This window comes from Eubalaena glacialis, chromosome 5 (genome assembly GCF_028564815.1).
Source record: "Eubalaena glacialis isolate mEubGla1 chromosome 5, mEubGla1.1.hap2.+ XY, whole genome shotgun sequence".
In the NCBI taxonomy this organism is placed as follows: Eukaryota; Metazoa; Chordata; class Mammalia; order Artiodactyla; family Balaenidae; genus Eubalaena; species Eubalaena glacialis.
In genome coordinates, this window is record NC_083720.1 from 21,030,256 (window position 1) to 21,045,776 (window position 15,521).

Sequence of the window (15,521 nt, forward strand, 5' to 3'; positions counted from 1 at the left end):
CATTTTCATCTCCCTAAAAAGAAACACTTCACCCGTTAGCTATCACTCCTGTGTTTCCCATCTCCACCCCCAGCCCTAGACAACCACTAATCTACTTTCTGTCCCTATTCTGGACTTCCATATGAATGGAATCATATAATATGTGGCCTTTTGTGTCTGACTTCTTTCACTTAGCATAATGATTTTTTTTTAATGTCTTTATTGGAGTATAATTGCTTTACAATGGTGTGTTAGTTTCTACTGTATAACAAAGTGAATCAACTGTATGTATACATATATCCACATATCCCCTCCCTCTTGCATCTCCCTCTAGGTGGACACAAAGCACCGAGCTGCTCTCCCTGTGCTATGCTGCTGCTGCCTACTAGCTATCTATTTTACATTTGGTAGTGTATATATGTCCATGATACTCTCTCACTTCGTCCCAGCTTATCCCTCCCCCTCCCAGTGTCCTCAAGTCCATTCTATACATCTGCGTCTTTATTCCTGTCCTGCCCTGAGGTTCTTCAGAACCTTTTTTTTTTTTTTAGATTCCATATATATGCGTTAGCATATGGTATTTGTTTTTCTCTGACTTACTTCACTCTGTGTGACAGACTCTAGGTCCATCCACCTCACTACAAATAACTCAATTTCGTTTCTTTTTATGGCTGAGTAATATTCCATTGTATATATGTGCCACATCGTCTTTATCCATTCATCTGTCGATAGACACTTAGGTTGCTTCCATGTCCTGGCTATTGTAAATAGAGCTGCAATGAAAAATGTGGTACATGACTCTTTTTGAATTATGGTTTTCTCAGGGTATATGCCCAGTAGAATTGCTGGGTCATATGGTAGTTCTATTTTTAGATATTAAGGAACCTCCATACTGTCCTCCATAGTGGCTGTATTAATTTACACTCCCACCAACAGTGCAAGAGGGTTCCCTTTTCTCCACACCCTCTCCAGCATTTATTGTTTGTATATTTTTTGATGATGGCCATTCTGACCGGTGTGAAGTGATACCTCATTGTAGTTTTGATTTGCATTGCTCTAATGATTAGTGATGTTGAGCATCCTTTCATGTATTTGTTGGCAATCTGTATATCTTCTTTGGCGAAATGTCTATTTAGGTCTTCTGCCCATTTTTGGATTGGGTTGTTTGTTTTTTTAACATAGAGCTGCATGAGCTGCTTGTAAATTTTGGAGGTTAATCCTTTGTCAGTACTTTGTTCGCAAATATTTTCTCCCATTCTGAGGGTTGTCTTTGTGTCTTGTTTATGGTTTCCTTTGCTGTGCAAAAGCTTTTAAGTTTCATTGGGTCCCATTTGTTTATATTTGTTTTTATTTCCATTCCTCTAGGAGGTGGGTCAAAAAGGATCTTACTGTGATTTTTGTCATAGAGTGTTCTGCCTGTGTTTTCCTCTAAGAGTTTTACAGTGTCAGGCCTTACATTTAGGTCTTTAATCCATTTTGAGTTTATTTTTGTGTATGGTGTTAGGGAGTGTTCTAATTTCATTCTTTTACATGTAACTGTCCAGTTTTCCCAGCACCACTTACTGAAGAGGCTGTCTTTTCTCCATTATATATTCTTGCCTCCTTTATCAAAGATAAGGTGACCATATGTGCGTGGGTTTATCTCTGAGCTTTCTATCCCGTTCCATTGATCTATATTTCTGTTTTTGTGTCAGTACCATACTCTCTTTATTACTGTAGCTTTGTAGTATAGTCTAAAGTCAGGGAGCCTGATTCCTCCAGCTCCATTTTTCAATATCAAGATTGCTTTGGCTCTTTGGGGTCTTTTGTGTTTCCATACAAAGTGTGAAATTTTTTGTTCTAGTTCTGTGAAAAATGCCATTGGTAGTTTGATAGGGATTGCACTGAATCTGTAGACTGCTTTGGGAAGTCTGGTCATTTTCACAGTGTTGATTCTTCCAATCCAAGAACATGATATCTCTCCATCTGTTTGTGTCATCTTTAATTTCTTTCATCAGTGTCTTAGAGTTTTCTGGATACAGGTCTTTTGTCTCCCTAGGTAGGTTTATTCCTAGGTATTTTATTCTTTTTGTTGCAGTGATAAATGGGAGTGTTTCCCTAATTTCTCTTTCAGATTTTTCATCATTAGTGTATAGGAATGCAAGAGATTTCTGTACATTAATTTTGTGTCCTGCTACTTTATTCAGTAGCTCTAGTAGTTTTCTGGTAGCATCTTTAAGATTCTCTATGTATAGTATCATGTCATCTGCAAACAGTGACAGTTTTACTTCTTCTTTTCCAATTTGGATTCCGTTTATTTCTTGTTCTTCTCTGATTGCTGTGGCTATAAATTCCAAAACTATGTTGAATAATAGTGGTGAGAGTGGGCAACCTTGTCTTGTTCCTGATCTTAGGGGAAATGGTTTCAATTTTTCACGATTGAGAATGATGTTGGCTGTGGGCTTGTCACATATGGCCTTTATTATGTTGAGGTAGGTTCCCTCTATGCCTACTTTCTGGAGCGTTTTTATCATAAATGGGTGTTGAATTTTGTCGAAATGTTTTTCTGCATTTATTGAGATTATCATATGGTTTTTCCCCTTCAATTTTTTAATATGGCGTATCACGTTGATTGATTTGCATATATTGACGAATCCTTGCATTCCTGGGAAAAACCCCACTTGATCACGGTGTATGATCCTTTTAATGTGCTGTTGGATTCTGTTTGCTAGTATTTTGTTGAGGATTTTTGCATCTGTGTTCATCAGTGATATTGGCCTGTAGTTTTCTTTCTTTGTGACATCTTTCTTTGGTTTTGGTATCAGGGTGATGCTGACCTCATAGAATGAGTTAGGGAGTGTTCCTCCCTCTGCTATATTTGGAAGAGTTTGAGAAGGATAGGTGTTAGCTCTTCTCTAAATGTTTGATAGAATTTGCTTGTGAAGCCATCTGGTCCTAGGCTTTTGTTTGTTGGAAGATTTTTAATCACAGTTTCAATTTCAGTGCTTGTGATTGGTCTGTTTATATTTTCTATTTCTTCCTGGTTCAGTCTCAGAAGGTTGTGCTTTTCTAAGAATTTGTCCATTTCTTCCAGGTTGTCCATTTTATTGGCATATAGTTGCTTGTAGTAATCTCTCATGATCCTTTGTATTTCTGCAGTGTCAGTTGTTACTTCTCCTTTTTCATTTCTAATTCTATTGCTTTGAGTCTTCTCCCTTTTTCTTGATGAGTCTGGCTAATGGTTTATCAATTTTGTTTGTCTTCTCAAAGACCCAGCTTTTAGTTTTATTGATTTTTGCTATCTTTTCCTTCATTTCTTTTTCATTTATTTCTGATCTGATCTTTATGATTTCTTTCCTTCTGCTAACTTTGGGGTTTTTTTGTTCTTCTTTCTCTAATTGCTTTAGGTGTAAGGTTAGGTTGTTTATTTGAGATGTTTCTTGTTTCTTGAGGTAGGATTGTATTGCTATAAACTTCCCTCTTAGAACTGCTTTCGCAGCATCCCATAGGTTTTGGGTTGTCGTGTTTTCATTGTCAATTTTTTCTAGGTATTTTTTGATTTCATCTTTGATTTCTCAGTGATCTCTTGGTTATTTAGTAGTGTATTGTTTAGCCTCCATGTGTTTGTATTTTTTACAGGTTTTTTCCTGTAATTGATGTCATTGTGGTCAGAAAAGATACTTGATATGATTTCAGTATTCTTAAATTTACCTAGTTTTGATTTGTGACCCAAGATATGATGTATCCTGGAGAATGTTCCATGAGCACTTGAGAAGCAAGTGTATTCTCTTGTTTTTGGATGGAATATCCTATAACTATCAATTAAGTCCATCTTGTTTAATGTATCATTTAAAGCTTGTGTTTCCTTATTTATTTTCATTTTGAATGATCTGTCCATTGGTGAAAGTGGGGTGTTAAAGTCCCCTACTATGATTTCGTTATTGTCGATTTCCCCTTTTTTGGCTGTTAGCATTTGCCTTATGTATTGAGGTGCTCCTATGTTGGGTTCATAAATATTTACACTTGTTATATCTTCTTGGATTGATCTGTTGATCATTATGTAGTGTCCTTCTTTGTCTCTTGTAATAGTCTTTATTTTAAAGTCTGTTTTGTCTGATGTGAGAATTGCTACTCCAGCTTTCTTTTAATTTCCATTTGCACGGAATATCTTTTTTCATCCCCTCACTTTCAGTCTGTATGTGTCCCTAAGTCGAAGTGGGTCTCCTATAGACAGCATATATACAGGTCTTGTTTTTGTATCCATTCAGCCAGTCTGTGTCCTTTGGTTGGAACATTTAAGCGATTTACATTTAAGGTAGTTATCAATATGTATGTTCCTATTACCATTTTCTTAATTGTTTTGGGTTTGTTATTATAGGTCTTTTCCTTCTCTTGTGTTTCCCACTTAGAGAAGTTCCTTTAGCATTTGGTGTAAAGCTGGTTTGGTGGTGCTGAATTCTCGTTGCTTTTGCTTGTCTGTAATGGTTTTAATTTCTCCGTCAGATCTGAATGAGATCCTTGCTGGGTAGAGTAATGTTGGTTGTAGGTTTTCTCCTTTCATCACTTTAAATATGTCCTGCCACTTCCTTCTGACTTGCAGAGTTTCTCCTCAAAGATCAGCTCTAACCTTATGCGGATTCCCTTGTATATTATTTGTTTCTTTTCCCTTGCTGCTTGTAATATTTTTTCTTTGTATTTAATTTTTGATAGTTTGATTAATGTATGTCTTGGCGTGTTTCTCCTTGTATTTATCCTGTATGGGACTCTCTGTGCTTCCTGGACTTGATTGACTATTTCCTTTCCCATAATAGGGACGTTTTCAACTATAATCTCTTCAAATATTTTCTCAGACCCTTTTTTTTCCTCTTCTTCTTCTGGGACCCCTATAATTCGAATGTTGGTGCGTTTAATGTTGTCCCAGAGGTCTCTGAGACTGTCCTCAGTTCTTTTCATTCTTTTTTCTTTATTCTGCTCTGCGATAGTTATTTTCACTATTTTATCTTCCAGGTCACTTATCCATTCTTCTGCCTCAGTCATTCTACTATTGATTCCTTCAAGAGAATTTTTAATTTCATTTATTGTGTTGTTCATCTTTGTTTCTTTGCTCTTTCGTTCTTCTAGGTCCTTTTTAAACATTTCTTGTATTTTCTCCATTCTATTTCCAGTATTTCGGATCATCTTTAGTATCATTACTCTGAATTGTTTTTCAGGTAGACTGCCTATTTCCTCTTCATTTGTTTGGTCTGGTGGGTTTTTACCTTGCTCCTTCATCTGCTGTGTATTTCTCTGTCTTCTCATTTTGCTTAACTTACTGTGTTTGGGGGTCTCCTTTTCGCAGGCTGCATCTTCGTAGTTCCCGTTGTTTTTGGTGTCTGCCCGCAGTGGGTAAGGTTGGTTCAGTGGGCTGTGTAGGCTTCTTGGTGGAGGGGACTGGTGCCTGTGTTCTGGAGGATGAGGCTGGATCTTGTCTTTCTGGTGGGCAGAACCATGTCCGGCGATGGGTTTTGGGGTGTCTGTGACCTTATTATGATTTTAGGCAGCCTCTCTGCTAATGGGTGGGGTTGTATTCCTGTCTTGCTAGTTGTTTGGCGTAGGGTATCCAGCACTGTAGCTTGCTGGTCGTTGAGTGGAGCTGGCTGTTAGCATTGAGATAGAGATCACTGGGAGAGCTTTTGCCATTTGATATTACGTGGATCTGGGAGGTCTGTGGTGGACCAGTGTCCTGAACTCGGCTCTCCCACGTCAGAGGCTCAGACCTGACACCCGGCTGGAGCACCAAGACCCTGTCCGCCACATGGTGTATAGCGCAGGGAACTCTTCTTGGGGCTCCGTGGTGATCTGCTAGTGTTGGTGGGCCTCCTGCAGAGGCAGGGGATGGCTGTGGCTCACCGCAGGGACAAGGATGCTGGCAGCAGAAGTTCTGGGAGGTACTCCTTGGCATGAGCCCTCCCGGAGTCTGCCATTAGCCCCACCAAAGAGCCTTTAGCCTCTGAAATCTTTTTTAAAAAACAAAGTATCAGTGAAACAGTGATCCCTGTAATGTGCAGTATGGTGACAGAACAAATTGATACAAAATCGTTTTAACAGATTCTTGAAATTAGGAGATTTAATTTGGGCTCAAATATTAAAAGGAAAATGGAGTGAGCCTGAATGTTGCTTGTTTCTGAGTGCTGGAATTGCTCTGGGCTCACAGCCTCTCTGCAGGAGGGAAAGCCTCGTCCACCACCCTGAACTGCCCCAGGTGTTGGCCCTGCTGTGCCTGAGCCTTTTCTTGGCAATGCAGGAGTGTTTGTGGTGGCCAGGATCTGGTGCGGGAGGAGTGACGGTACATGCCTGCTTTGCTGCTTTAGATTTTTCTGACGGGAAGCTTTCCTTTATCTTGTAGGTGAGCGTCCCTATCAATGCCCTTACTGTGAAAAAGGATTCAGTAAAAATGACGGGCTGAAGATGCACATTCGTACTCACACCAGGGTAAGATTATATTCTCTCTCATTAATATTTATTATAAAATCCATACTTATTTTTAAAAGTTTTAACTTTACCTGAGAAAATAAAGGTGGTATATCCAAAATCATATGTTTATATTTATGATGAACATTTGGGGATAATTTTTTTAGACACAACAATGAAAGAAACAAAAATCGAAACTCCCAAAGCATCCCCATTCTTTGAATTGTGAACCAGTTTTTAGGAGTAATAGGAGTTATAAATGACAAACTGCCAAGTAAAAAGAATGTAGCATTTTAATATTGAAAAATATAAGGATGCTGTCTGGCAGAGTATTTGCCAGTAATTCAAATGCCAGCACTTCTTGAACAGAAGTGCGCCTGTCAGCATGTGACCATTAATTAATGCATATGAGCAAGTATATTTGCAAGAAAGACATTGAAAATAATTTGAATTATCATGGGAGGTGGCAAACAAGGAAGGACAGATTCTTGCTCTACAGGGCGTGCCTGGTGCTGTCTTTCATTCTTTTTTCCGAGGATGCCCTTTGTGCCTCTGCTGTCAGCACCTCTCACTGGACTATTGTCATTTTGTTATTTATGGCTTTTTCAGACTCAAGCATCTGCCTCACATGCTATAAAAATAAATGAGTGGCTCACCTTCCATGCAGCTACATTTCTTACCTCACTGTTCAGTTTAGGACACAATTAGATACTTTACATGAACTTTCCACTTGAAAATTTGATGTTGTTTTTAAATAGCTCTTCTTGATTTTGCGGTCCCATCTTTTCGCTGCATTACCTTTCACACAGCTCTATTCAGCTTGGTCTTTTAAAAGTGCTTATGGTCTGTATGTAAATGCCATATTTTTTCAAATTTTAAGAGACATGCCTAATCCCCTTAAGAGCAATTCTAATTTAGCCTTCTCCTGGATTTCGCTTTTTACCTGAGCTGTAAAATGAAACTTTAGAGAAAACACATAATAATAATACCTTTCCAGTGTAATAATATGCTAGCTTTCCACTTCGGTTCTGTAGGCCATAAAAGATAACCTCTGAGGTCCTGTTAAGAAAATACTCCTCTTTGTGGTGGAGGAGAGAGGGGGCTTCTGTGCTCATTAGAGCAAGTCCACATTGCATTTCTCATATGATATAAAATATCATATTCATAGTATATGGATATTAGGAACTGGAGTAATGGCTAAGTATAAAATTCCTTCATAGACCATAAAGGATTAGACAAATGTTACTGTTCACAGCATGACTTAAATGTAGATACTCAAAATATTTATTTCACAGCGAGCCCTATTAAAGAGGTTTAAGTTAGTTTAGTTTAGAAGGTTGTTTTATGTGTGTGCAGTTGTCACAGTAGTGCCAATAATGTGTTTTAAAGATATCAACCTACAGGCAAAGGAGCCCTGGTTTCTCTTATCAAAACTCATGAGGTTAACCAAATAATTATACCTATAATTATACCTATAATTATACCTCAGAAGAGGCTGTTCAAATGACTGCAGAGAAAAAATTACCTTTTGTGTTTTCTTAAGAAAGGGTGATATAATATTTCCAATTCACCTATTTTGGCTTTTACTTTGTTTTAATACAAAGTTTATTAATGAGAATAATACTGATAGTTAAATACAAAGGCCACTAATCACATGCCAGGTACTATATTCTAGAAGTTCACATTTATTAATTCATGTAAGCCTTACAGCAATTCATTAATGCATTTAACAATTCACTTAAGCCTCTACGAGGTAGGTATGATTATGATCTCTTCTTTAAAAATGAGAAACTGAGGCACAAGCAAGTGAGTAGCAGAGTCGAGATTGGAACCCAGGTAGTCTGGCTTCAGAGACCACCCCCTCACCTACTACACACACACTACATGCCTTTTATTCAATTAATGCAATTAAATATTTTCTCATTCCACTGACTCTGATATACTTTCCTGTATATTTTCAAACTAAGCAAGCTGCAGTAATGAACCCAGAAGTTCATTTAAAATTTATTTAGAAGTCTCATGTTCCTTTGAATATTTGGGCCTTGAGTCCAGGATCCCGGAATGCCTCAGGGTGTCCAGGTGCTGGTGGTATCTTTTTTAGCAGCTCTCAGGCACTGACTTCACGAAAAGAAAGCAAATCCCAGCCTGTGACTAAGGGAACACCAGAGAAGGCCTCGACTAGAAGCCCCAGGATTTTAGACAGAATCCCATACAATTAGTAGAGAGCAAAGGAAGAGGTACGGTAAAGAGGTACAAAGAGGCCTTTTGGGTTTTGCTTCAAACCCTTTTTAAATTTTTCTTTTTCACGCATTATTTATACAGACTGCATCATTTTGAAATCCTATTTCCTAAGCATTACAGATATTCTTTGCATATCAGTGCAACTTTTCAAAAGCTAGTTAAAGTTATTAGCTAATGCAATCAAATTAACATCAAGAACCAAAAGAGACTTTTTAAAAAGCGTTGTAGAGGAACAGTCTCTGAAAGCTTATATTTTCCCAATATTATTTGGGTTTGTAAGACTCAATTCAAAAGATACCATTACGTTTGGATTGTAACACTTTTCAGTTTCAATCTTTTATTCACCTTACATTTAGTATTTAGATAGCTCTAACTCCAGACATTTTTTTTTTGTCCTTATATCAAAAGCTTTTAATTCCATTACAACAACAACTGTATCATTCAGCAGGTTGCATCTTTGAGAAGTTTTGGTGAGACAACACAAAATTGCATGCCACGCCAGCCCCCCCCCCACAGATTTGCATTCTATGAAACTGCACAGACGCCTTAGGGAAGGAACACAAAGTCCTTCACTTTGGGAATTATTTATTGGATCCAGCAAGGGCCCCAAGTGTGGGAGATGATTTTGCTAAAATCTAAATTTTGCTCAAAGGCTAAACAATCATTAGTCTTTCACGGAGAGGCCAGGACTCAAGGCGAGGGCAGGTAATTTATTCATTTCCCACAATATATTCTCTTTATTTTTGGTTTCCAGCACTTAGACTATGATGTACTAGATATGTCCTTCTTTATTCATCCTGCTTATATTTCTGGTTTATTATTACTAAATTTGGGAAACTTCTCAGCTTTTTTTCCCCAAATATTTCTTTGGTCCCTTTCTATTTCTCTTTCTCTAATAAGGTGCCAGTTACATATGTTAGAATGTTTGATATTGTCCCATAGCTCTTGGTAGTTCTGTTCTGTTTGTCTCTTTGTATCCTTGTGTTTCTAATTTCTAATTTCTCTTGGAGTGTTTTCAGTTTCACCGATTCTTTCCTCTACTGTGCTCAGTCTGCACATTGAAGGATTTCATCTTTGATGTCATCATGTTTTTCATTTCTAATATTTCCATTTGGCTTTTTAAAAATAGCTTCCATGTCTCTGTTGCAGTTGCCCATTTGTTCATGCATGTTGTTCACCTTATCACTGGATTCTTTGACAATATTAATTACAGTTATTTAAATTCTCAGGTAGTTCCACCATCTGGGCCATCTTCCAGTCTCATTGTGTCCTCTATTCTGTCTCTTGGTAACGGGTTGGGGGAGGGTTTGCTTTCTGTGTGTCACACAGAATTTTGATTGAATGCCTATTATTGCGCATGAAAGAATAGTATAGACTGAGGTAAATACTATTTATGCGTGGAAGTAGGCACACCTCTTCTTCTGCCAGGCCCTTAATACGAGAGGTTGAGCTAATCCAGTAAGTAGTTACGCTGGCTTTGGGTTATGTTGTTGCTATAGTTACCGTAGGCTTTAATCTCCTCCCCCGGTGGTCTGCCATTTCCACAATCTTAGTGGGAGGCCTGGAGGGCCAGGGGATTCCACAGTAGTTCTGCTCCATCATCAGGCTTTAGCAGACCCTGCATGTCTTTGCCACAGAAGTGGTCTTTGCTTTTGCCTGTCGGCTGGTGCTTGTTACTCAGCACTAGACCTGAGTGGGGTAGGGGGTAGACTTGGTGAGCTTCAGTGAGGATGTTGGCCTTGTGAGCAGTTCCTTATCTCTCTCTGTAGGTTCTCTCCTCATCCACCTTCTCGCTTGGGTGATGAAGGAAACAGCTTTTGGGAAGGAGTAGGGCCTCTTTAGGGTGGGGTTGGACAGGTGTCTTAGTCTGGACACTGTGGCTTCAACCAAGACTTATAAAACAGCCTCAGTGATAATATTAATTCTCCCGGGACTTTTAGGCTTGCAGATGCTCCAGACATAGTTCCAGGACCACCCCCCACCCCATCTCTGTTGTCTTTTGTCTAAAAGGTCTTCTTGACCACCCTAAACTATATCTGAGGTATAAATGTCATTGCTTAACTCTTTATGTGTAATATCTCAAGTCCATTTTAGTACATTATACTTAGGAACTATAGATCACCTGAAAATCATGGACCTCAGGTTTATATTGTTAAGACACATTGAGCCACAACACTCGCTGTCAGTGAGTTAACATAAGTGCTCATAAGTATCCATTTTGTAAACATTAAGTTCAAAGACATTATTTTTTGTAACCTTTTACCACAGAAAGCTTCATGTCTTGTTCAATCACTTTTGATGTTCAACATGGAAAACACCTGGACCAATTAGAAAGTTATTTCAGAAACCTTGCCTTTGGAACACCAGTTAAAACACTCAATTGGCTTACACAGGTTTCAGGGTTCTAGGATTACAGCTGAGTCTCCAGCCTTGTTTGCAGGAACAACCAGATTAGTTATTAAAAATATTAAAATGGAATTAATTGCCAGTGGTTAAAAGTAATGGCAAGTCTCTTATGTCATTTTATATTTTGTTCATTTTCTTTTGTGAAACTTCCTGTCCCTGATCCTTAGGCAGTTCAGATTTTTGGTGGGTTTACAAATGTGTGCTGCACGTTGCACTTTCTTTAGACACCTTGTAGTGAGACCCTGGGTCTCCAAGGCCAGACTGGAGTGGGTGTCTTGGACATCAGGCACTGCTGGATTTATCTGGAGGCTTTGGGGTGGTACAACGCTGTAGCAACTTGTAAACTATGCAACAATTCAGACCAGAGCATCCAGCTGGTGAATCATGTGGGAGCAATGTAAGCTTGATGTTGAAGGAACAAGAAAAGAGTTAATTTCTTACGGGTGAAGATGTTGGAGGAGGATTGAGCAGTGGATGTCAAGGGGAAGAAGAGGCGGGAAGGAGCTCCCTAGCTCCAGGAGCGTGGGGTAGAATTTCTCAAGGTAGCCTTGGTTAAGAACAGAACGAGGTCTTTTAAGGAAGAGAGTCAGCTTGGAATCCTCATGAACACATTATGAGGCATGCCTAAAAAACTTAGGAGACAGATGCAGAAGCAAGTCTGCTGAATCAGGTAGCGGGTAGGCGAGTTGATTCCAGAAATGCTAGAGAGAGAGGGTGGTATTTGAGCTGAGCTCTGAGGACGGTGGAGGGAGGGTATGCTGGGCACATGTAACCACATGGACAAAGTGAGAGCAGTACGTACAGACCCAGTTAGGGTGGCCTGTCCCCTGGGACCAAGTCCAAGGATGCACATTGAAGTCGGACTGCCGCTGAGACGGGCTAGGACCGAGGAGTTGGTCTGAATCCTGGAAACATAACTTGTTTTGTGTGGTGTGTCTTACTCTGAGGGGTGGGTCACATCATCAGCCCTCTTTTGGAAAGGTTGCTCTGAAGTCATCCTTGAGAGTGAATCGAGGCAGGACTGGAGGCGGGGGCCCCGAGGCAGGCATGCTGGAAGCGGCTGAACGAGACAGAGCACCCACACCAGGTAGCCTTGGGGTTTGAAAGTAGGGAACTTGTATGAGAGACACCTTTGAAAGAGTCTCGACAAAGTCTGGGCGTGTAGTACACGTAGGTGGTGGAAAGTAGGGAGGGGGCTGAACCTGAGATCCTAGAAGGGGCACTTTGGGGGATGGGGCGGTCCCACAGACAGGAAGAGTAGGTAGTCGATTTAGAGAGAGAGAAAGTTGGGGAGAGGAAGGAGGAGGTGCCGGGCTCATACTTGTGTATGAGTATGTGAGGCTAAACACGCTCAGCCATTTCTGTTGTTATATCTAGGTAAGAGGTAGAGACTTTTAAAAATTCAATAATTTTTAAGTTTATTACAGTTTTAGAGAAAACTGAATTTTTTTAATTTTTGTTTTTCTAAACTTCATCAGCTCTTGTGATGTAGGGACAAGAGGATCTGGCTCATTGCCATTATTCAAAAACATCTTTAATTTCGTTTTGGAATTAATAAATCTTTTATTGTTTCTAGAACCCACATATTTCTTGGGGGATTTTGTATGGCCTGCAAATGAATCGTCTAAGATAAATGGCTTTAAGATACCATTGTATTTTATTTGACTCAGAAAACATACCTGCATGAAATGGAACATGCTTATTCTATCGCAGTAAGCTCCCTTTTCTCTGTAAAAGGGAAAATCAGACCATTTGAAAAATAACTTTCTTTCCAGGGACTGACATCGTCCTTTTCTCCCTTTCTTTCCCCTTTTTCTCTGTGGAAATTCCTCCTGATGGCCATCAACCCCCTTGGCAGAGTGCCTCCCCTTCTTATTCTCTGTGCAGCTCTGCTCTTGAGCTAGTCAGCTCTCTTAAAATCACCAGCAAAGAACATTGTCAGCTTCTTGGTTAGGAATACAGTTTTGGCATGCCAAATGATGGTCCTAAAAGTAGGACTTCGGGTCCAGGCATTCTAGGACCTGAGGAGTGGTTCCCTGAATTTCCCTAGGCTTTGAGAGTAAGAGGTGAAAACTTAAAATAAGTTGGATCTCATACGCTTGACAAATTTATTGGGTAGGTACATTATCCTATAGGAAAATAGACAAAAGTCTTATGTGGAATGAAATTCTGTTTCACTGTATTTAGGGTTATAAGAGTAGCGTTCCACTGATGTGTGGAATTGAACTGGACCTAGGCATCAAGTGTGATTTTTCTGCAGAGTTTTTTTTAATAGTACTTACATCTTCATTGAGTATTTTTGTGCCTAACTTGATTTTTAGAAGGAAAAAAAAAAGCTGGGACTATCCATCTAAAGCATAATGTGCATTAGTTGGAATAATGGTGTGGTGAGGTAGCCTCCGAGATGGTCGCCCTCAGTTTCTTCCCTCCCCACATGGATGTGCTGCCCTTTACGTCAACAGGTAGAGCCTAACTTCCCTTCCTTTGAATCTGGGTTGGCCACAATGACTTGCTTGACCAATAGAATGCAGCAGAGGTGATATTCTAGAACTTCTGAGACTAGGTAGTAAGAAACCTTGCAGTTTTTGCCTACGTCTCTTGGAACCAACCACCATGCTGTGAGGACCCGAGGTCATGTGGAGAGGCCACAGAAAGGCGCTCCACAAAACAGCCGACAGGAGCTGCCAGCCATGTGAGTAAGCCATTTTGGATACCTAGGTGACTTCAGCTGCACCTAACTGACTGCAACTTCAAGAAAGATTCTAAGGGAGAACTTTGCCTGTGTAACAGTCAATCCACAGTCAATCCACAAACCCAGTCACTCCCACAAAAAAAATACCCCCCAGTCAGTCCATAAAACCATAAGAAATAATAGCTTGTTTTAGGCACTTAAGTTTTGAGGTGGCTCATTATGCAGCAGTAGATAACTGGACAAGGGCTAAATATTACATAATGCTGAAGAAGTATGATTTTAATTGTGAAATATGCTTCTGTATGTTAAGGTCCTTGACATTTCTGGACAAAGTGTTAAAATGAGCACTTGCAGAGGTTAGCTGTTGTATCACAATATCATCATTTAGCAATGGGAGCCATATTTTGTAATTGGAAAAATGTAATTCTTAAAATTCAGTTTAAAAAATGGTACAGTTGTTCAGAAAGGCATACACTGTTCTGAAAAAGGATTTGAGAGACCTAGAAACATGAACTATAAGGCTCTCATGAAACTTATGTGCTATTTAATTCATAGATCCAAAGTCTGGTGGCAAGTTTGCTTATGTAACCCTGAAATATGTATAAGTGAGCTAAATTAAGAGGTTTCTTTTCAATAATAGGCCTTATAATTGGTGTGGCAATGGGATGGCTGAAGTGATGAGACCCATGGCCATTAGAACATTTTCTCTTCCCTACTTTTTAGAAAAGTAAATGGACAACCAAAGAGTCTAAAACGAGGTTATCTATCAGTGTGACAAGCAGGAGTGATCCCTGTTTGGGGGCCTTTGGTGTGTAATTCTTGCCTTTGGGGCTGGGGTCTGGCACACTCGATTAGGAGTGCTCTCCGTTCAGAGGTAATGATCGTGAGTAGACGGTTACTTGCGTCATTTCCTGTTTAGGACTTTCTATTTGATTTGGATACTTTCTGATTGCAGCTGTTTAAAATACACAAACCTCTGTTTTTGAATTTAACAAATTGACTGTTATAATTTGTTTATATGCTTCTCCTTTCTAGACCTTCACTTTCATGTGGACAGGAATTTTATACCTCTTTTTCCTCAGCATCTGTGTGTGCCTGACACCTAGTGGGTTATCGAATTTTTTGAATGAATGCAGTTAAATTATATCAATAGTAAACTATATTAAATTTACCAAATTAACTCAGCAAATATATAGGTAAATAATATATATGAATTCATTCATTCATTTACTCGACAAATATTTATTAAATGACTACAGCATGCTGTAAACTGAGACTATAGCAATGAACAAATTAGACATTGTCCCTACCCTCAGTGGAGCTTGAAGTCTGTTTATCGTAATAAGAGTAATTCTTACTTAATCTGCAATGCCTTCTCATACTTAGAAGGTCTGAGAAGACAAGAGTGTCTTCAGCAGATATTTGTGATGTGTCCGTCATGTGCCAGAAACTGCTGTGTCACAGGCCCTGTCTGTGTCCATCAGGAAAGATGAACGCTAAAAACGTTATTTTAAGTAATAAATAGAATTAAGTGTGCAAAGTGGTGGAGAGGGAAATACTGGGTCCCAAGTGTGTAAGCAGGCACTAAGCCTGGTCCTGAGATCCTGGCATCTTTGTTGTGGCGCTTTCCTGCCTCACGGCAATCCTCCTTCATTGTGTTGGTTTTCTGTTACATGTGCATCTCCACGTTTGCTCACGTTACAGTGAGTAAAAGCCAGTTCTCTCTGTCTAGGCAGGAATGGGCCCCTGTATACCTTTTGCTCTGTGCTTGATG

General features: G+C 39.5%; 1 protein-coding gene across 1 annotated transcript in view; it reads left to right on the top strand.

Moving 5' to 3' along the window:
- Nucleotides 1-15,521, top strand: part of PRDM5 (PR/SET domain 5) — a 211,301-nt gene that overhangs the window by 155,894 nt on the left and 39,886 nt on the right. The window contains exon 13 of the mRNA XM_061191122.1: nucleotides 6,344-6,429. Coding sequence (XP_061047105.1) covers nucleotides 6,344-6,429 — 86 coding nt within the window. The remainder of the gene's footprint in view (nucleotides 1-6,343; nucleotides 6,430-15,521) is intronic.